This window comes from Salmo salar, chromosome 01, assembly GCF_965601325.2.
Source record: "Salmo salar chromosome 01, fSalSal1, whole genome shotgun sequence".
NCBI classification, from domain to species: Eukaryota; Metazoa; Chordata; class Actinopteri; order Salmoniformes; family Salmonidae; genus Salmo; species Salmo salar.
The window spans coordinates 44,867,723-44,889,643 of NC_138291.1; the positions used below are offsets into that span (position 1 = coordinate 44,867,723).

The 21,921-nt window shown below is 40.0% G+C and overlaps 2 protein-coding genes across 2 annotated transcripts; one reads left to right on the plus strand and one right to left on the minus strand.

Annotated features, from left to right (window-relative positions):
• The first annotated feature begins 721 nt into the window (after positions 1-721).
• rmnd1 (required for meiotic nuclear division 1 homolog) lies at positions 722-6,854 on the plus strand. Its single transcript, XM_082974754.1, is given in 10 exon segments — positions 722-1,146; positions 2,189-2,264; positions 2,349-2,388; positions 2,638-2,755; positions 2,956-3,063; positions 3,194-3,279; positions 3,393-3,469; positions 3,637-3,757; positions 4,319-4,435; positions 4,640-6,854. Coding segments are annotated over 10 exon segments (876 nt in total). The 5' UTR covers positions 722-1,046; the 3' UTR covers positions 4,673-6,854.
• Positions 6,855-6,881: 27 nt separating this feature from the next.
• On the minus strand, positions 6,882-20,711 carry akap12a (A-kinase anchoring protein 12a). The gene is made up of 4 exons (XM_014197274.3): positions 20,432-20,711; positions 15,222-15,321; positions 8,856-14,973; positions 6,882-8,746 (listed from the first exon to the last, which is right to left on the minus strand). Exon 3 carries the CDS (start codon positions 14,283-14,285, stop codon positions 8,898-8,900), a length of 5,388 nt encoding a protein of 1,795 aa, XP_014052749.3. The 5' UTR covers positions 14,286-14,973; positions 15,222-15,321; positions 20,432-20,711; the 3' UTR covers positions 6,882-8,746; positions 8,856-8,897.
• Between the last annotated feature and the right edge of the window lie 1,210 nt (positions 20,712-21,921).

Genomic DNA, 21,921 nt, shown 5'->3' on the forward strand with positions numbered 1-21,921 from the left:
ATCTTGCAAGTGCTCGTGCACGAACCTTAGCTACGTCATGGAAGGTTTGACTTGGGATAGTGGTACTCTGGTGCTTTATTGTGAGGTTCATGAACAGCCACAATGTAGTGACCTATGACCATAGCTAATGTTGCCCAGAACGTTTATCGTAATCTACCTAGCTAGCTACTGTAGCTAGCTATTGCATGCATTGCCATTCAATGCCATTCATTTACATTTTTACATTTACGTCATTTAGCAGACGCTCTTATCCAGAGCGACTTACAAATTGGTGCATTCACCATTCAACCAAGGTCAATCTTCCTGCCCTGCAGTATAGCTAGCCATTTTAATGTACAGTACATTGCCAAAATTAATTTCTATATGTGATGGTTTTATAATGGGGTCCTTATGAATATAATAAAACCCATAGATATGTTGTTCCCATCATTATTCAATATTTCACATTTATTGATTTAGCTAGTCAGTATGCTTATGTTTTCTCTTCTCTTTCCATTCCTGTGTATACAGTCCATCCATGCAGATAACATGCTTCCGGACACTGTTGTGCCGTCTGAGGATACAGCAGCCTTTGAGGAGTAGAACATGTTCCTATGGCTTCACCCCTGTCAATCTGTCGGACCCTGTCCAGCAGCATGTGACTCCACCTAGAACTCTATTCTGTCTATATGTTCATCATAGGACCTGTCACTCAAACACACACTCCAAACAGCATGAAGACTATCAGAGGAGACAGGAAGCGAGATGTTTCGTAGTGTGTCACCATGTTTCAGCACCGGTGTTGTGTCACTATCAGCTATCATTGGTCATTCCACCTCCACCAGACAGTGGGGTGTCAGTATACAGAGGAGGCTCTATTCAACGGACCCTATTAAGTCAGTGATTAAACCAGTGACCATGCCTGGAAGTGGGAAGAAACTTCCTAAAGGCCCTAGGACCAAACAACCATCCAGAACCAATCAGCCGACCCCAAAGGAGGACAGGGTGATGCCGTCCTCCAATCAGATTAGAGGCCTGGGAGATGCCTAGGATATGCATAGGATATTATGCAGTGCATTGCTTTTGCAACAGCAGACTAGTACCATTTGCCAACACTCTGCCATGACCTCATAGCCCATGGCTTCTACGAAATAGATTTACCAAGAGGTAGGCCAACACCTTTTTAATGTACTTCATGGGTGCTCTAGGCCAGGGATCTCCAACAGGTCGATTGCGAGCTACCAAACAATTCTGAAACTACATGCAATTTTCATGTGTTCCACCGCAAACTGTCATTTAACAAATCTCACAAGTATCAGATACAGCAAGCTCCCAGCTACTATCTAATCAACGCACCATTGACATTATCTCACCCCCGGTTAGCCACTATTGGCTTAAAAAGCCAAACCTAACACAATATCTGCCAATTAATTTCCAGAAATATTGCCACTGTCTGTATGGGGCGCACATTTGTCAATCACTCCGTGTGCAGACAGTTTTATGTCATAACCGTCTTGTGGGTTGACAGAAATACTTACCCCTAAACCTTCTCGATTAAATGTTAACTGCAAAGTAGGTTTACCTATTATTTGTTATTTGCTAACTTTGCCATGAAATGAGCAGCAGCAGTACAGAACCATTGCTAGACCGGCACATTAGATTCACATTCCTCACTCGCTAAATGTACAATTAAAGGGCCAGATGCAGATGCACAATTTTAAAGGGGAATTAAACTCAAATCCAAATGTGCTCGTTTTCTTCGAGACAAAACAATTCTCAGAACATCCAATTTCGTTGTTTTGAGAGTGCAAAACAAAATCTAAAACCAGGAAAAATAAAACAGAGAAAACGTAATTTGGGAAAATATTAAACAGACTTTTGTGGGAAAAATCACAGATTTTATAGGGCCCCCCTTAGAGTTGTTTATTAACCCTTTTTTTTACCAGGTATATTGGCAGAAAACAGTGCACTACTTTATCTTGTACACTAAGGACCTGGGGAAGAGTTGCAAGGGAGAGAAGAGAAGAATGTCCTTATTTGAAAGCTAGGAGAAAATGAGTAGCTCATGACATGTTCATTTTTTTTTTTCAAGTAGCTCTCATGCTACTGTAGAAAAGGTTGAAGACCCCTGCTCTAGGCTAATTGCAGACTCTTTTCATGGCTGTGCAATGATACAAAGAACCATTTTGATCATTTATTTTCGTTTCAGATGCCTCAAATGTACTCGTAATATGCACTGACAACGCCCAAAAACCCAGTGACAATGCAACAATGTTCTTCTTCAGGTTTTTATTTTTATTTATCTTATTGGTTATATCTCTTAGACAGCTGATTGTTTTGAGCAGTAATTAAGCTATTTTTCTTTCTAGGGAGGGATCGGTGGTCTTTTGGAACGTTGAAGAGAAAACAGTAAGAAGGATTCCGATCCTATTGCACGTAAGAAATCACTGACCTTTAATTCCTCTTCGTAATTTCTCACAATAGTGTGATAATAACAAAAATGATCACATTACACTCACTTAAAAATCACTGTTAAGAGAAGGTTCGGTTGTCTTAAACCAGGTAGTCTAAGCAGGTGAATTGTAGAGGGAGCTGCAGATGTCATCGGTTCCAGATCAATGATGCAATTTCTTGCTATTAATCTGCATTGTTTCTCAGATGAAGAAAGTGATGAGGATCTTGGAGCAGCATGAGATTCAGCCCTACGAGGTAGCTCTGGTCCACTGGGAAAATGAAGAGATCCACTACACTATTGGAGAGTACCTCACCTGATATGGTTGGTCGATGATGCAATTTCAAATATGCATTATAGCTAAATTAAATTGTAGATTGCTGAAAAAAAAGTATGAATTACTTTACCATGATATTTATAGAAAGCAAAAAAGGGCTTGTTTTTATTTGTGATTTAGATTGTTCCAGAATTGTTGTAGCTGTATTGTTGTCTTTGGTGACTGTGTTTTATTTTGTTCTCCCCAGGGGAAACTCAAAAGTTACAACATGGTAACTTCCTGCTGAATAATGAGACATATCCTGACGAGGCCGTGCTGGATAAATTAGCATTCTCAAATGCCCTTTCTTTGTCAGGTTAGCTGGAACCCCTTTGTTTACGGTTTGTTGTTCATGTAGGTAACATTACTGTTAATCGTTCTATATACTACTATGGCTTTCTTACCATCCATATTGTGCCCTCCCATCTGTCTTGGTTTTGTTTAAGTGAAACTGGCCATATGGGAGGTGGCTTTGGATCACTTTGTGGAGTCGATTCAGTCCATCCCAGAGCTAAGACCTTTAAATGATTCTGTACGTGTCGACAGACTTCCACACTTGAGAAACCATCATCTCTGACCATGACTGAAGAATTATTCAATGGATAATAGATTCTCCTAACTTCATTATTTGCTCTTCCCAAAAAGATGCTGAAATCTGGGAAGAAAATAAAGCTGTCCAGAGCAAAGGTCATGCAGAAAATTGGAGAACTCTATTCTCTGAGGTAAATAAAATCTGCATATATCAATGCAGTAGGTTAAATATAACATTTTAAAAAGAAATATAATTGTTTTGTTTATTACAGCTTGCGTAATCAGAAGCAATTAGCAAACAATACTATGTAATCATCCACCATTGAATCTGGCTATTTTCTGTGTTATGTTATTCCAGGAACTGTATCAACCTGAACTCTGACCTGCTGATCACGCCAGACTTCTACTGGGAAAGAGAGAACCTGGAGATGCTCTATGACAAGACCTGTCAGTTTCTTAATATCAACCGCTGGGTCAAGGTCGGGTTTTGTGTCTTATTTCAAATCAAATCGAACCTTATTTGTCACATGTGTAGACCTTACCGTTAAATGCTTACTTACAAGCCCGTAACCAACAGTGCAGCTCAAGAAAGAGTTAAGAAAGTATTTACCAAATAAACTAAAGTAAAAAAAATTATAAAAAGTAACACAATAAAATAACAATAACGAGACTATGTACATGGGGTACGGTACCAAGTCAATGTGCGGGGGTACCTGTAGGTAGGGGTGAAGTGACCCTGCATAGATAATAAACAGCGAGTAGCAGCAGTGTAAAAAAACTAATGGGTGTCAATGCAAATAATCCGGTGGCCATTTGGTTAATTGTTCAGCAGTCTATTGACTTGGGGGTAGAAGCTGTTAAGAAGCCTTTTGGTCCTAGCAAGTCTAGGACCGCTTGCCGTGCGGTAGCAGAGAAAACAGTCTATGACTTGGGTGACTGGAGTCTTTGACAATTTTATGGGCTTTCCTCTGACAGGGCCTAGTATATAGATCCTGGATGGCAGGAAGCTTGGCCCCAGTGACGAATTGGGCCATACACAGGTAGTGACCGAGAAACTGCAACCCTGCACTGAGCTGACAGACCTGATGAAGAACCACCTGAGTGAGAAGCACAGCTGAAGGTTAAAGTGGATGATAGTCATCCTCGTCACTATTGAGGTCAGAAACCCCAACACCACACACACACACACACACACACACACACCACCCTCTCCTACTCTACAAGGCTTGTGTTCTTGTGATGATGATAATGAGGGTTATTATTATGATGAAGCTCTACAAGAACAAAATGTAGTTTAGCTTATCATTTCATTTGGAATGTCCTCTCACTATACTTTTGGTTTTGTTTCCTTTGAATTTCAGGTGATGTTTGAACTTGGCAGAGTGATCTTCTGAAGAGCTGCATTAGTGACGATGAAATAGAAATGCTGACCATGATATCTATTTTTGTAAGTACTTTACATCATGATCATAATTAACAAGACATTCAAAAGAAGGCTAAACTTTTACCTAAAAGAATGTAACTTACTGAACAAAAATTGCGCAACTACAGTGGACTTACCCATTCGGTAACACCAGCAGCAATGAAATGCAATAAGTAATTCATTTTCAATGGAAGGAGAGAGACTTGAGGAATATCACTGTAGAAGGTACTATTATTTTGGATGGAGCGAGGCGAAAAAAATGAGTAAAGTTCCTCTTTAAGCAAATCACCAGTGTCGGCACAACAAAATGTAAATGTCTCGATAGCTCACTTTTGGACTGTTGGATTTCTGTTAGTATGCTGCTAAAAATATGTATCCATATGTACTCATTAATTAGGGATGTGCATCATTCCCTTTCAGGACAATTCGATATGTATCTACATACATGGGCTCCGATACGATACAGGAACGATACGTTTTAGTTCGAAGCGATTCAGTTTGATTAGAAAACAAATCGATGTGATTCGGTTTGATGTGATTCGATGCACAATTTTGTTTTGCATAAACACATTTATTTTCCATTCTAAATTCAAATCTGCCGCTGATGGGGCTCATGAGCTGGGCCTCTGAGCTGGGCCTCTGAGCTGGGCCTCTGAGCTGGGCCTCTGAGCTGGGCCTCTGAGCTGGGTGTGTGTGTGTGTGTGTGTGTGTGTGTGTGTGTGTGTGTGTGTGTGTGTGTGTGTGTGTGTGTGTGTGTGTGTGTGTGTGTGTGTGTGTGTGTGTGTTTTTGTTCTACCTGATAATTAATTTAGAATGTAGCCTATGCTTTTTGTCCTCCCACTCTGGTTCTGAAATCATCATCTAATTAACTTGTCAATTTTTGCAGATTAAGTGTTTGAGCTAGTAATGTATGAATATTGATCATTTACAAATTAGCTATGACGTAGCCAATGAATATATAGCACCATTTTGGATTTTACCCCTTACCCCCATCTCAAAATGAAATGGTTTTGGCCGTTTGGAAGTTTAGTGAGCTTCTTTTTCTCCTCCAGCTTTGGCCATGAAGTGTGCCTAGCAAAAGTTATCCCTCGTTATACAGGGAAAGGTTGATCATTTCATATCTAAAAATGACCGTATACACTGAATGTTTCAGTCAAAACTATTGCTGATGGGGAACCTGAACAATCGAAATAAATATGTTGTAAGCCCCGTTCAGCAGGTATAGCCAGATGAGAGTTGTTGCTTACTTTTATTTTCAACAGCGTATAGATAACAAAGGTTGTCTCACAACTAATAAAGCCTAATATCGCGTAAGCCATTTCAGCATTTAAATGCTGATGGTTCCACATAGATGTGCAAGATCAGGAACAGGCTGCCTACCTCGCGTTGGTCAGCGTGCTAAATTTGTCACAGTGTGCAGTTTGTCTAATCTGCTAATATTCCCTAGGGTTAATGTTACCCCTTCCTTGTGTTTTTTGTAATAAAAAATATATATATATTCCTTAGGGTTATTCAACAATCAAAATGATTTGTAGATCTATGACTGTCAACACAGTTACATGCTCGGTTCGACACTGAAGGAGATGACGCAGCAGTTGTCACAAATATTAGGTATTTTCGGGAAGGTAGAAAGAATTGTGAATGTGCGATTTGTCACGTTTGAATCGATTTTCGGACCGATGCATGCTACATTTGGATGGGTTTGGGGTCCGTGGACCGACGCAGTCCTATTTTAAACATTTCAATAAGGGACTGATGCGTATCGGTGAGTCATTACATCCCAATCATTAATATATGCATGTTTTTTGGGGCTTTATATGCTTGTGTTTATATTTGAGTTGAAACTTTAAATTGCCTATATGAATTGATTCACTGTACGTATTTATATATTTGCAGACATACATTTCTGTGTTTCTTCATTCTGGCAAACTGTAATAATTCAAACGACCAATCCGATATCTCATCAACCCAGTGACTTGTCTGGAAGAAGCTGAGCCTATTGCCTGGAGCTGCAGGCCATTTAGAAGATGCTAATTGTCTGTGGTCTTGCCATGTCAAATGTCATTCACATTCATATGAGCCATGAAGATCTACAGCACATACATTTGGTGACAGCTGTCATCTCCTTTGATGAAGTTTGTTGTGTGTTTGATTTATAAAATAAAGTAGACTGAACTAACTTGCATATTGTCATCACGTCTTGCTGTATTTAGTATAGGTAGAAGCATAGTGACAGAACCTTAACTCATCTGTAAGAAAGGCCCCGAGAGGCTCAGAGTGGTCCTTCAAGCCGGATGTAAATAGTTTTCATTTATTTCATTCACAGCTTTGAAATATAAAAATGTTCATGCAACTCTTTTAGTTTTGCATTTAGTTATTAGTTAATATTACATTTTAAAATAAAGAGGAATATATATATATATATTCTGAGTGTACAAAACATTAGGAACACCTTCTTAATATTGAGTTGCACCCCCTTTTGCCCTCAGAACAGCCTCAATTCATCAGGGCATGGACTCTACAAGGTGTCAAGTGTTCCACAGGGATGCTGGACCATGTTGACTCCAATGCTTCCCACAGATGTGTCAAGTTGGCTGGATGTCCTTTGGGTGGTGGAGCATTCTTGATACACATGGGAAACTGTTGAGTGTGAAAAACCCAGCAGCGTTGCAGTTCTTGACACGCATTTAAACCGGTGCACCTGGCACCTACTACTATACCCCGTTCAAAGGCACTTAAAGCTGCATTATGTAACTTTTTTCACTACCTGACCATATTCATATAGAAATGTGTGTTATAGATCTGTCATTGAAAGAAAGTCAAAGAAGTGGTAGATCTGTTACATGTGCACTATTTCTCTGCTTCCCATTCTTAAGTTTTGTTTTTGCGTCTTTTACTTTCAGTTTTGTACACCAGCTTCAAACAGCTGAAAATACAATATGTTTGGTTATGGAAAATATATTTTAGATGGTACAATGATTCTCTACACTATACTTGCTTGTTTTGTCACGTAAACTTAAATTAAGAGAACTATTAGAATTTTGGCAACCAGGAAGTGGCAGAGTAACCTGCCCCCCCCCACACCCTGCCCATCTACACTGAATTTGAAGTGGATTTAACAAATTACATCAATAAGGGGTCATAGCTTTCAACTGGATTCACCTAGTCAGTCTATGTCATGTTCTTAATGTTTTGTATACTCCGTGTATATTCACAGGCAAAATGAATAAACAAATATAGTTCTGTTGATAAGTTTGTCTGTGACCGATACATCACGTAACTCGTGATAAAATACACATTTTGTATTAGTATTTTGGTCTGTGTCAACTAACCATTGCAGTGCATAGTTTGAAAACTTGGCAATTCAACTATAATTCTGAGATAATGAAGATGGATGGCAATATTCATAGGAATGATGCTAAATGTGATACAAATTCTAGTCACTACACATGCCTAGAGCAAATGTTCTATTACTGGTATGTGCTGAGTCGAGCAAACATTTAGTGTCTGACAGAAGACAGTGATAACACAGTAACATCGCGAACAAATCTATATACCTGTATATCTAATCACAGTTTGTCTTTGCATTGTTTTGGTGAGCAGTGGGGTACATATGTCCTGTGTTGAATGTAAGTGTATTATATGTTGATAAATGGAAGGCTTCTGTTCAATCCACAAATTACATTAACGCTAAAGAAAACTAAACTCAGATAAATATACTCTGTGTAATAGAAGGACAAACAGGACAAACATCTTCTAAAATGTTAACATAAATATTATATAATATACATTATTCTACCTCCAAGTTCTGATAAGATGACATGGTGCCTTGAAAAGGACAACGAATTGTATTTAAAGAAGTAGAAGTAATTACACATACAGTTAAACTTTGATATAATAACATTGAAACTAACATTAATGTATTCAACGATCTGAAGAATGTCTCCATTAGCTCCGTTGTGGTGGGTCATCCTTCATGTGTGGACTTCTATCTTCTCTTTCAGGTTGTTCTTTGGTAGTCCAGCAGTCCTTTAGCTCGTTAAACCTAAGAGAAGAAAGTTCAGGAGACAAGTTCAGGAGACATTATATTTGTGTACTTCTTCAAGTACTTAAATACATAGTAGAATAACAAGAAATGTAAAGGACTGACTTACCAGTTCATGATACGTCAGTTTGGTGGAATGGCTGCAGTCTTATTAGGTATCACCTCCGGACAGAACGCTTTGAGGCTCAAGTGCAATATCAAATATCTCTTCACTGTCCTGCAGCGTCTTCTCTACTCCTCTATCTGTTTTTTTGCTTAGAACTTCCAAGACATTGGATTTTACTGTGCCAATATCGTCCTCAGCATCCAGCCACAGTTCTAGGTCATTCTCTTCCTCTATGTGTGGGTTAGACCCTACTGCATTGGTCATTACCTGTTCTGTTTCAGGGTTTAGGGTGTACAGCACTGTTACAGGTGGGGTATGCAGTGGCACATGAGGTGTAGTGTCACTGGTTTGCTCAATTTGACTGACTTCACAAAGTTGAGCACTTTCCATTGATTCTGTTAGAACGCAGTCAGTATTCACTGAACTCTTTGCAATAGTACTTGCACTTTCTATTGATTCTGTTAGAGGGCTGTCAGTATTCACTGCAACTTCTGCAGTAGTACTTGGAGGTGGCCAAATAGCAAGTGGTGATGACTCTAATCCCGCAGACACAACTCCAGCATCTCTGGGTTTAATGTGGAGATGGATATGGACTTGGGATTCTATAGATAGTCTCTTTTCCAACGACTCCACTGATTCCTTTGCTGATTCTACTACCATTCCCACTAGTTCCTTCTTATGCCCGCTAGTAGAGTCTGAAACATCAATGGCTTGATCTACTTCAGAATAAATAATGAATTCAGCCTCTGTTCCAAAAACGTCTTGCACATCTGCCTGTGAACAAGACGCTGCAAATGTAGTGGGAACTGTGTCGTCAGGTATGCTGTTGAATTCAGAAGTGGGCTCTACAAATGCCTCAGGAGCTTTTCTATCCTCACATACTGTATCAACTTCGAGAGCAATCGAAGGCTCAGTTTCTTTTTCTGAAGGTTCTTGTGCATTTCCCTGAGTATTAAGATCTAAATAGTTTTCAAATAAATGAATTGTCTTTCGCACCTGTGCAGTTACATGTGGATGTCCTTGACTATCTATAACTGCGACCGCTGGTGTACTCTCTGGTGATTTCGAAACTTCTGCTTCACTCGATAATTCAACTTCAGCCTTTTGACTTGATTGTGGTACAATATTGGGGTCTTCTGATGCGTTCTGCTGTACAATTTCCAGAGTTATAATACTGCTGGCCTCTTCAAACATGTCCTCCTCAATCTCCTCATTGGCATTCTCACCCTCTCCTTCGTCCTCCATTTTGTTACAAACGTCTATGACCTCTTTAGTATCGGTTGAGGAAACCACCTCAAGTGCTGTCTCCACAATAGCTTCAGCTGAACCCTTCTCAGCATTTGCATCTGTTACTTGTACTTGGATCTCATGACCCTTGACATCAGTTAAGACAACCTCAAGAACTGTATCAACAATTGTTTCAGCTGACTCAGTCTCTACATCCAACCCTTTTAATTGGATCTCATGATCAGTGACATTGGTTGAGTCAATTTCAAGCACTTTATCAACAATTACTTGAGCAGACTTTAACCATGCATCCGCCACTTGTACTATAATCTCGTGATCATCAGTTGAGCCCACCTCAAGGGTTGTCTCAACATTTGCTTCATCTGATTCAATCTCAGTGTTCACCTGTTGCAATATAATCTTGTGATCATTTGCATCAGATGAGCCCACTTCAAGCATTATCTCATCAATTTCTTCAGCTGACTTTAGCTCTGCATCCGTCACTTGTACTTGGATCACATGGCCATCAACAAACTGTGCTGATGGCACATTCTTCATCACAACCATGTCCTCTACCTTTAGTGTCTGAACCATAGCAGCGCATATGAGTGGTCTTAGAGCACCCAAAGGATCTTTCTTCTCTGGGGATTCTACTTCAGGCGCCACTACGGCAATCAAAGTTTTCAGAACGTCCTTTCCTTCAACCTGAGCTTCTTCTGAATTAACGGTGGTGACAAGTACTGGTCTTGCCTCTTCAAGTGGTCTTAGAGAACCCACAGGATCCCTTTTCTCTGGGGATTCTACTTCAGGTGTCACTATGGCAATCAAACATTCCAGAACGTCAGATGGTTTCGACATTGAAACGTCATGCATTGCAGCTGTGACATCTTGAACCTCACATGTGATTGTTTCTATAACTGGTGCATTCTCATTGTCTGCAGCATCCTCCGCAACATCCAGGAATTCCGCTTTCTCTTCTTCAAGAATGAACTCCGTGTGAGGTTGTATGGAGATAAGTTTGTCTGTGACCGATACATCCAGACTCTCTGTATCAGGCTGTGGAGTGTCTTCTGCTACCACCTTTTCGTCAACCTGAGCTACACCTTCTTCTGAATTAATGTAGGCTACAAGTTCTGGTCTTGCCTCTTCTAACTCATTTACCAATTCTGTTTGTGGGTCTTTTTCAGTTTCTATGAGCATGATTGGAATTGATTCATCTTCAGCTTTGTGTAAATCATCAGTATTGATTCTTGCAGCATCAGACTCTTCAGTGTCCCCAGGTGCCAACTCTGTGGGTACTACCTCAATGACCTCAGATGGACACTCTACCATAGAAGTCACTGGGCTTTTATCAACAGCATCAATTTGTTGAGACTCTTCACCTGTGCGGATTTCAACTGCATCTGATTTTTCATGAGCTATCAAAACTGTTGCTTCCTTCTCTTTTGGTGTGTGTAATATTTGTGGAGAAACTGAAATGGCTTCCAGATGTGGGTCTTTTGTATTTACCAATGAGAGAGTTTGGGTTCTGCTAATGGTATCAACAGTCTCATGCAGAAGTAACTCTGTATCCTTTAACTCGTATTCTAGTGGGACAGGTGTTGTGCTGCCTGATGTTTTGGGGGACTCATCTGTCAGCTGTGACACTGCTGAAACCATTTCTGTTGTTTCTTCATCTAGAGGTTCTGGGGCAGTGACTGCTTCAGATGTCAACTCTATTAGGTCCTCGGCTATGGTATCGTCTTGATTGGCTTCTTCAGGAGTAGACACTTGTGTGGCAATGGTTTCCTCTATTAAGCCTTCTTCAGGTATATCACTGAGTTGCTGATGTTTACTTATGAATTCCGTAAGGTCCTCAAAGTCTTCCATTGCAGTGGGGGATGTTGATGGGGCCAACTGTTCCACAGTATATTTGGCTTGAGCCTTCTCTGCTTCAGTGGGCAGGGTGTCTTTGGGTATGGCCGATTCGGTGAACGTACTAGAGATGTCTGGCTGGGTTTCTTCTTCTGTTATGTGTAATGGAGTTTCTATAACAGCCTCAGTTGATATGTTGTGTTTCTCTCCTAGCTCTTCTGCATCAAACTCTGACATGGGGACCACTGCTGGCGTTTCAGAGTCCTCCTCGTCATCCGATCCAACACCCTTATCTGCCTCGTCAGAAGATATTGGTTCCTGCTTTTCTCCATGCTTTCCCTTTTTACGTCCAGGGATGAGTTTCTTTAGAGAAAAAGAAGACTTCTCTTTGGTGATTTCGATGCCAGATTGCATCTGCTCTGGTGAGCTAACTTTGACGGCCTCCTCGGTTTTTGCCTTTGTTTTTGAGGTGATCAGCTTTTTAAGGTATTTCCATGTAGACCCCCCTTCACTCCCCGAGGGACTTCCAACTTGCTCAGGGGAAGAGGTAAAATGTTCATAACCTCTCTCCTGAGAACTGTCCAATGGCGACTCTGCAGTGTTTCCTGGTTCACTTAGTATTTTACCTTCATTCATGGGTGCTTCCTCCTCTGAGTCTGATGTTTTTCTGCCCCTCCTCTTTGCAGATCCACATAGGAGAGCCTCCCAAGAAACAGATATATCAACCTTCTTTTTGGGCTCTTCTGTGATATGTTCTAGTACCTGCTCCCCTTCACTTTGCTTTGGCTCCTCATGTAAGCCTACAAGTGCTGACTCATCCTCACTCTCAGAGGATCTTTTGGGGTGTCTTTTGGGCGTCATTCGTTTTTTGAAGGAAGTCCAGGTACCATCCTTCTTCCTTTCACTGTCAGAGGTTACATCATCTGATTCGTGGCTCAACCCAGCCTGAGCAGACACGTTTACCTGCTCTGCTGCTAATTCTTCTGGCAGAGAGGCAGTACTTTCTCCTTTCTGGTACTCCACTGAATCTGTGGATGACAGTAGATCCTCAGCTACATGCTCACCAGATCCGGTCAACTTGTCTGGTTTACAACCTCTCTGCTTCCTAGTAAGCTTCTTCAAACCAGCTCCAGACAAGAGCTTCCTGAGTGGACTTCCTTGATTTTTAGCTTTCTCTTGTGAGCTAAGAAGTTCAGCTTCATTTGAGATAACTGTGTGGAATCCCCAAGAAGAAGACTGCTTGTCAATCATATCCTGGACTGGACTTCCTTGGCTTTTAGCTTTCTCTTGAGAGTTAAGAAGTTTAGCCTCATTTGAGGTAACTGTCAGTAATAGCACAGGAGCTGGTTCCTCTTCAGGAACATCCTCTGTGACGGTGACAAATCCCCAAGAATGAGACTGCTCTTCAAGACTTTCCTGGGTTTTAACTTTGTTTTGAGAGCTAAGACGTTTGGCTTCATTTGTTTCAGCTTTATTTGTTATAACGGTTACGAAACTCCAAGAAGGACACTGGTCTTCAAGAATATCCTGGACTGAACTTCCTGAACTAAGAAGTTCAGCTTCATTTGAGATAATTGTCTGTAATATATTAGTAGCTGTCTGCGCTTCAAGAACATCCTCTCTGTTTCCACTAGTTTTAGAGACATTACTCTTAATGAGTTCGGTGAGTTCGGGGACATTGGATGTCTCAGCCATTAGTGAATCTGTTACTCCCGCTAACATTGTGGCTGCAATTTCAAATTGAAGTTCTTTCTCATTTTGTTCCCCCTCAACACCTGGACTGATCTCCTCTTCTGTTGGTTCTTGCTCAAGTCCAGCTTCCTCTGGTGTGTTTACGTCCTCCTGTTTTTCAATGCTTTGCAGTTCCTGTTCCTTCTCAATGGTCTCATATTTGGGCGTTTCCTCTTCTATAAGCTTTTTCTTTTTCTTTAAACTGGCAAAGATTCCAGTAGTGAAAAACTTCTTAATCGGGGATATAATTTCTTCTTCAACATCCAGAATGGTTGATGCTGGTGCCTCTGTCTCTTCGGTTGGGAAGACTTCCTCCTCTACTTTCTCCTTGACTTTGTCCTTAGGTTTCCCATTGACTTCTTCCTTTGGTTCCTCTTTGGGTTCATCCTTGGGTTCTGTCTTGGGTTCTTCCGTAGGTTCTTCCTTGACTTCATCCTTAGGTTCCACCTTGTATTCTTTTGTGGGTTCTTGCTTGACCTGCTTGTGTATTTTTCCTGTCAGGAAAAAACGTTTCAATGGAGACATTTCGTCAACTACCAGAACCAGTGGGGCTGGTGCCTCTGCCTCTCTCTCTACCTTTGCCACTTCTTCAGGTGTGACTTCCTCCTTAGGTTCTATCATTTCTGTGGTATGTTCCTTGGTAGTTTTATTGAGAAAATTTCACAAATGTGAGGTCTGTCATCATATGGCAAGAGGTACAATCATCAGCAGGTTCCTCTGTTGTGTCATCAACAACCTCATTCGGTGCATCGTCGATATGCGCTTCTAGTGTATCATCTACATGCTCTTTTTGTGTATCATCAGTAGGCTCATCTGGTATATCATCAGCAGGCTCTTTTAGTATTTCGTCAACCAGTTTTTCTAGTGTATCATCTACAAGCTCTTGATGTGTATCGCCAACAGACTCTTTTGGTGTATCACCAACAATTTATTTTATTGTATCATCAGTCAGATCTGCTCTGCTCTGTATTCTCCTCAGCATTATCTATAGTGGTCTCTTCTGTGTCCTTCATATCCTCAGGAGTTCTTGCTTTGCCCTCTACTTTCTTAGGGCTCACTTCTTCTTGTGTTGTGTCAGTCTTTTTTCAATGTGAATTTTAAACCAATTGAACTGAAGAATGTTTTTAAACGTTCATTGACTTCATTTAATTTAACTTCTGTTTCAGTCTCATTTGTTGATGCCTCATCATCTGCATCTGGTGATTCCTTCCCATCACGTTTTCCAGAGGTGGTATCTTCTTTGTGAGCGTCTCTATCGTCTCCGGAATGTCCTTATTCTGAGAAATGATAACTGAATTTGTCTCACCAACTGCAATGAAAAAACAAATATGCATTACCCAAAACTGTTAAATTGCCTGATTCATACAAATAACCTATAATTATAAACTACAAATAAACTCTTTACAACCACATATATAGCTTAATGTGAAGTGTTCACCATGATCGTAACATTGTAAGAACTTGAGGAAACAACTGAACTCTTTTTCAAAGAAGCCAGAAGTAAATCCTTTCTCATACACACACAAATTAACTCTCGTCCACACTGTGATGACTCACCGTCTGCAACGACCCTGTCTTCACACAGGCCGTTGACCTCCTCAGTCTTGCCTGCTGCTTTTTCACTCAGCCCGGAGATCTGTCCATTCTTTTGGAGTAACTAAAACAGAGAAGGAAACATTTTGAGATATATATATATATATATATATATATATATCTATGTGTGTGTGTGTGTGTGTGTGTGTGTGTGTGTATGTATATATATATATATATATATATATATATATATATATATATATATATATATATATATATATATATATATATATATATATATATATATATATATATATGTGTGTATATATATATACACATGTGTGTATATATACACATACATACAACATAACTTAACCTCTGGGGTGGGGGGGGTACTAAACTAGCATATGGAATTATTGTAAGATAACATGGATCATATAGCTATTTGATTTTAAATTTTAGGACTTTTTTTAGGTATCTTGATGGAGAACACCATCAAGTTCGTGAGAGTAATAGCATAATAGTTTGTAGGCCAATTTTCGGAATATCTCATGGTCTGACAAACACAGCTGTAGCTCGGCCACCTTCCACTGAAGATGCGGAAGGCCAACATAGGCAGATGATATCTCCAGCTTAATTTTTTATGGGAATTGTTGTATTATGTTAATTAGATTGACGCACGGATGTGCCAATAGACTCTTAAGGATTAAATACATGAAAATGCACTTTTTTTCAGAATCATATTTTCCCTTTGGGAGAAAGGGGGGACAGCTTTTAAGACCGCAATAGCAGTATTAGTGCATGAGTCATGTTATCCTGTAATGTTATTTATTGCTTTCAATTTATCAGGAACCAGGACGTCCTCTATGAAATTATGATAATTTTGCATGCAAAAAAATCTGAGAATATGCCAATTATTTGTCAACATTTGTAAAGCCTTTGTAAGCATCTACACATGTTAAAAGCATTTATAATGGCTTAATCTGGAAAGTTATTATGATGTGTAACCTAAGTATTTAATGAAGAATTTGAGTCCTCAGACACAGCTAACAGACTTCCTGCTCACCCACAGCTGAGCTCATCATGTCTTACAGTGCAAAGTTAATCAATGCTTTATAAAGAGTGCAGACAAGGTGAAATTCCATCTCTCTCTCTCTCTCTCTCTCTCTCTCTCTCTCTCTCTCTCTCTCTCTCTCTCTCTCTCTCTCTCTTTCTCGGGTCCCACACTTAATTTAGGGCTAGATTCAATCCGTATCGCCAAAGTTCAGCGCTATAGCTCAGTTGAAATGTAAAGGTAATTACCGATTGAGCCGACTTACGCAGTGTTTACCGTGAATGCAGCCTCCGCAAACGTGGCAACATTGTCTTTAAACTTCAATCGCACTATAGCGCTGAACTTGGGCTATACGGATTGAATCAAGCCCTTAGATACATCTAAGAATGGAAGGTCACCATTCCACTAGTAACAGTTTCCACTGGTATTCTACGGTCTCCAACAACTGAAAAGTCAAACATGGACCATGATAGTGCAAATAATGAATGGACCCTCCAATGATACTCTTTAAGGTTAGTCCCATTGAGGATGACATATTATTCTCAGGGAACACCTGGCTAAGAGGCAGCATAACAATAGCAACACACAATCAAAAGCCAAACATTGACTCGCAGAGAAGTGTCAAAAAGGACAGTGACACAATGTGTAATTGAATATGAACAGTCAGGTCCCTTACAGAGCTGTAGATGTATTGCCCTTTGACCATGCCTATAAAATATGTAGCCTAATCTCACATGATAAAATATTACAGTTTACTATAGAATACTACAGTACTTACAATAGAATTTTGTCGTAAACTGTAGTATACTTAAGCAATAAGGCACAAGGTGTGATATATGGCCAATATACCACAGCTAAGGGCTGTTCTTTTGCACGACTCAAAGCGGAGTGTCTGGATACAGCCCTTAGCCGTGGTATATTGGCCATATACCACAAACCCCCAAGGTGCCTTATTGCTGTTATAAACTGGTTACCAACATAAATAGAGCAGTAAAAATACATGTTTTGTCATACCCTTGGTACAGTATACGGTCTGATATACCACAGCTGTCAGCTAATCAGCATTCAGGGCTCGAACCATCCAGTTTATAATATACTACACACTGTAGTATCCCTCGATCATGTGTAGTACTTACTATAGAATTTTGTAGTATACTGTAGAATGCTATAGTAAATAGGCCTTTTTACACTTTTATCCGCAAAAAAACACTAGTAAATACTACAGTAATGTTTGCAAAAACACAGCAGTTTTGTAACTTTAGTAATACTACAGTATTCATACATAAATAAACTATTGTAATTTTCATGTGGGATAAAACTGAAAAATTTGCTATGAGATTGTATTGTGAGAATGATATAAACTCCAAGTTATTAGAGAGAGCCTACTAAGAAAGTAAAGGACTTCATTTGGATTTTATTTAACCTTTTATTTAACCTTTTATTTAACCTTTTATTTAACCTTTTATTTAACCTTTTATTTAACTAGGCAAGTCAGTTAAGAACAAATTCTTATTTACAAGAGGCCTACCAAAAGGCCTCTTGCGTGGACGGGTGCTGGGATTCAAAATAAATAAAAATATATAGGATAAAACACACATCACGACAAGAGAGACAACGCTACATAAAGAGAGACCTAAGACAACAACATAGCAAGGCAGCAACACATGACAACACAGTATGGTAGCAACACAACATGGTAGCAACACATGGCAGCAGAACAACATGGTACTAGCACAAAACATGGTACAAACAAGAAAGGGTCTAAACCATCTGACCCAGATGTTTTTTTGGGGTCAAGTTTTAGGAGCTCCTTTAGCACCTCGGACCCAGTGACCGCCTGCAAGGAGAAACTTTGTAGCAGTGCAGGGGAAAAAGAGACAGGAGCATCGAGGCTAGTCGCATTAGAAGGGGTTCCCATTTCCCATGAGGAAATGTTGGACGGGCTAAGAGGCATGGCTGAGTCAAATAGGAATCCTGACTTAATGAAGTGGTGATTAAAGAGCTCAGCCATGTGCTTCTTGTCAGTAACAACCACATCATCAACATTAAGGGACATGGGCAGCTGTGAGGAGGAGGGTTTATTCTCCAGGTCTTTAACCGTTTTCCAGAACTTCTTGGGGTTAGACCCACAGAGAGCGAACTGCTCCTTAAAGTAACTAACTTTGGCCTTCCGGATAGCCTGAGTGCACTTATTTCTCATTTGCCTGAACGAGAGCCAGTCAGCCTGAGTATGCGTGTGCCGAGCCTTTCGCCTAATGCAATTCTTGAGGTGGAGTAACTCGGCAAGATCACGGTCGAACCAGGAGCTGAACCTGTTTTTAATTCTTATTTTCCCTATGGGGACGTGTTTGTTAACAATACCACTGAAAATATCAACAACAAAAAAATCCAAGTCTTCGACAGAGGGGGGGGGGGATCAAGCTGATTCTATACAATTTTAGAGGCCAGTTCATGAAGCAAGGCTTGCTCATTAAAGTTTTTTAGCAAGCATCTATGACAAATCAGGACAGGTCATTTTACTGAGCAGCCATTACGAACACAGGCTGTAAAACAGTGATCACTAAGGTCATTACAGAAAACACCAGACTGATACCTATCAGGATTATTTGTGAGGATAACATCAAGGAGAGTACCCTTTTCTGGGTGTTTGGAGTCATACCTTGTGGGATTGGTAATACTCCGCGAAAAATGTAGGGAGTCCCATTGCTTTGAATTGAATTTATTTTGGGTAACAGACATATACAACAAAATGTACAAAGTGGACCCAGAGGATATCACTTGAAAGTATTCATTAAAACACTTGTTTCCAAAGTGGTCCTTGATGGTAAAAACAATAACACATATAATGATTAAAAGGCTAGACAAAATTAGGACTTGGTCAGGTGGTTTAAGCATGTCCCAGTTTAGATCACCTAGCAGGACAAATTCAGACTTAGTGTAAGGGGCCAGGAGAGAGCTTAGGGCAGGTAGGCTACAGGCCGGTGCTGATGGAGGACGATAGCACCCAGCAACAGTCAACAAAGAGCTATTTGAAAGTTGAATGCTTAAAACCAGCAAATCAAATTATTTGGGGACAGACTTGGTGGAGATAACCGAGCACTGAAGGTGATCCTTGGTAAAGCAAGTCAATAGGAATAAACAAAAGAATAGCCTATATGTATCAGGCCATAACTATGACTAAAAAGAGAACATCAAATCAAACTTTATTTGTCACATGCACCGAATACTAGAAGTGTATACCTACCATGAAATGCTTACTTACAAGCCCTTAACCAACAGTGGAGTTCAAGAAGAGTTAAGAAAATATTTACCAAATAAACTAAAGTAAAAAAATACAAGTAACACAATAACATAACAATGGTGAGGCTATATACAGGGGGTACCGGTACCGAGTCGGTGTGCGGTGGTACAGGTTAGTTGAGGTACTTTGTACATGTAGGTAGGGGGGAAGTGACTATGCATAGATAATAAACAGCGAGTAGCAGCAGTGTACAAACACATGGGCGGTCAATGTAATATTCCGGTGGCCATTTGACATGTTTTACATTAGAGATATTGTATAATTTCCGATTGTAAAACGACTTCTCATTTTAGTCATATATATGGCTAATATATATCCTGGAAAGATAATGGTTGGACAATTTCCAATAGTGAAAATGTAACCCTTTTGATTTTATATCTAGCCTATTCCAGTGCCATTTAATTCATTTAAATACTTTGGAATGAAGTGGAATACTTTGTGAAGCAGTGAAAATAGATACTGTATCAAATGTATTGTTGTTAAATGGGGTCGGTATCTGGCGCTGGTGCTCACGTCAATCAACTGAATAACCAACCTTATCTCTGCAGCCCGACAATAACAACACTTCACAGACAGTTGAGAAGCATCGTCACTTATTGTGTGGCTTTAATTGTCCATATAAGCCTTTCACTTGAATGTCAGGAGTCATACATAGGCTAATAAAAGCCTACCATTTGATAAGAAGACATAATAAGATACATGTATAATTACTGTAACAGTGTGGTGATTGTTTATGCACTCCTCTGTCCATATTTAAAACGTTCCCTAAATGTCACATCAGCTATTTAAGGACAACATCCCCTTGATGATGCTGTAGATATAGAAATGTGTTTCCTGTTGGGTTAGTTGTCAATACATCAATCTACTATTTAGTTTTACCTTGGCATCAGGAGTCTCGCCATCCTGTAGGTTGTTCGCACTCTCCTCATCTGCCACTGCTTCCTCGTCGTCGCACTTGCGGCTATCCTCCCGCTGCTGCGCAGATTCAGTCGACCCCATGAACAGAACTGTAGCGGCTCCCGGTCCTGTCCGGTACTGTGTGAACAGATACCGACATCAATGGCACAGAATATCCCCCCAAAATGAAAACAGCAACAAAAGCCATAGGGTATGGGAGCAGAAAAGTAAATCATTTGCCCGCGCTACAGACGGCTATATCGGTCAGCAAATACAGGGCTAGTAAAGGCCCAGTGCACAACTTTTGGGATATTTATTTTTTCTTCATATAATGAAAAAATAATAATACTTTGGGGATATATAATTTTACTTCATATAATTTCAACAAAAAAGAAGCACCCCCACTTCCCCCGGCTATGGGTAGGATAGCGACGGAACTGAAAGGCTTTAAATTGGTGCAGTATGGTCCTCCTGCAAACTCTTTTAGAAAAACGCCTCCCCATTACAGTATTGCCTATGGCACACCTTGCCTTGCTGCATCAATACTTCTGAGTGCAGGGAGACTGAGAACCTGTCCTGGGATGACTATTGCAACAAGCATCTCACTATCTCAGGCACATATGGCAGAGGTGGCCAGTCGCAAGCAGTCTTTTTGTAAATGACATAATAATGACCTTCATAGTCATGTAGATATTTTTTTAATAATTGTATTCATTTGCTGTTTGGAAAGTGAGCTATGTGATCTTAACTTCCAAATCTCTATGAAGTTATTATGGTGGAATGTTCAACATTATTAGAAGAAGCAGTTGACCTTTTCCCCTATGGAGATGGACCTGTTGGTGACTTGTGATGACATCTTTTTGCATTCAAGAACTGTTTGAAGCATTTGTCTATTTGATTATTATTTTCTATATTTAATAACTTTAATACACAGATATTTTGCTGTCAACCTCTAACATTATACCCTGAATGAATAGAATTTATGTGTTAAAAACCATCCCAAAGATGCCAGAACGGACCACAGACAGGATATTTTAAAAGGAAGGGCATAACTTAAGTTTGCAGTCTCCCTCAATTTGATTTGCCATATTTCATAAAACATGTTGACAGAGCCATTTTTAACATACCATGAAACTAATCACCCATAAATTGTGAGGCCACACAGTATGTGCAGGGGTAGTCTTTACAGTTCAGTAACCCCTGATTCATTTGAATGTATGATCCTAGCATGAACATAACCTCCCCATGACCTTTATCCAGAGGAAGCTATGCAATTGACTCCTGACCCCACACTTGATTGGCCAAATCTTATTATGGTGTGGTCTTGTCTGAGTTGGCTATTTCAGTGGAATGTCCGAGTCCTAAAGGAACAAGTCATCGCCTGCAACCAACTATTGCTCATTGAGAACACCACATAATTTCACGGTGGATTATTTGGTCATATTTGGTTGAGACATTGATCAATGAGATTA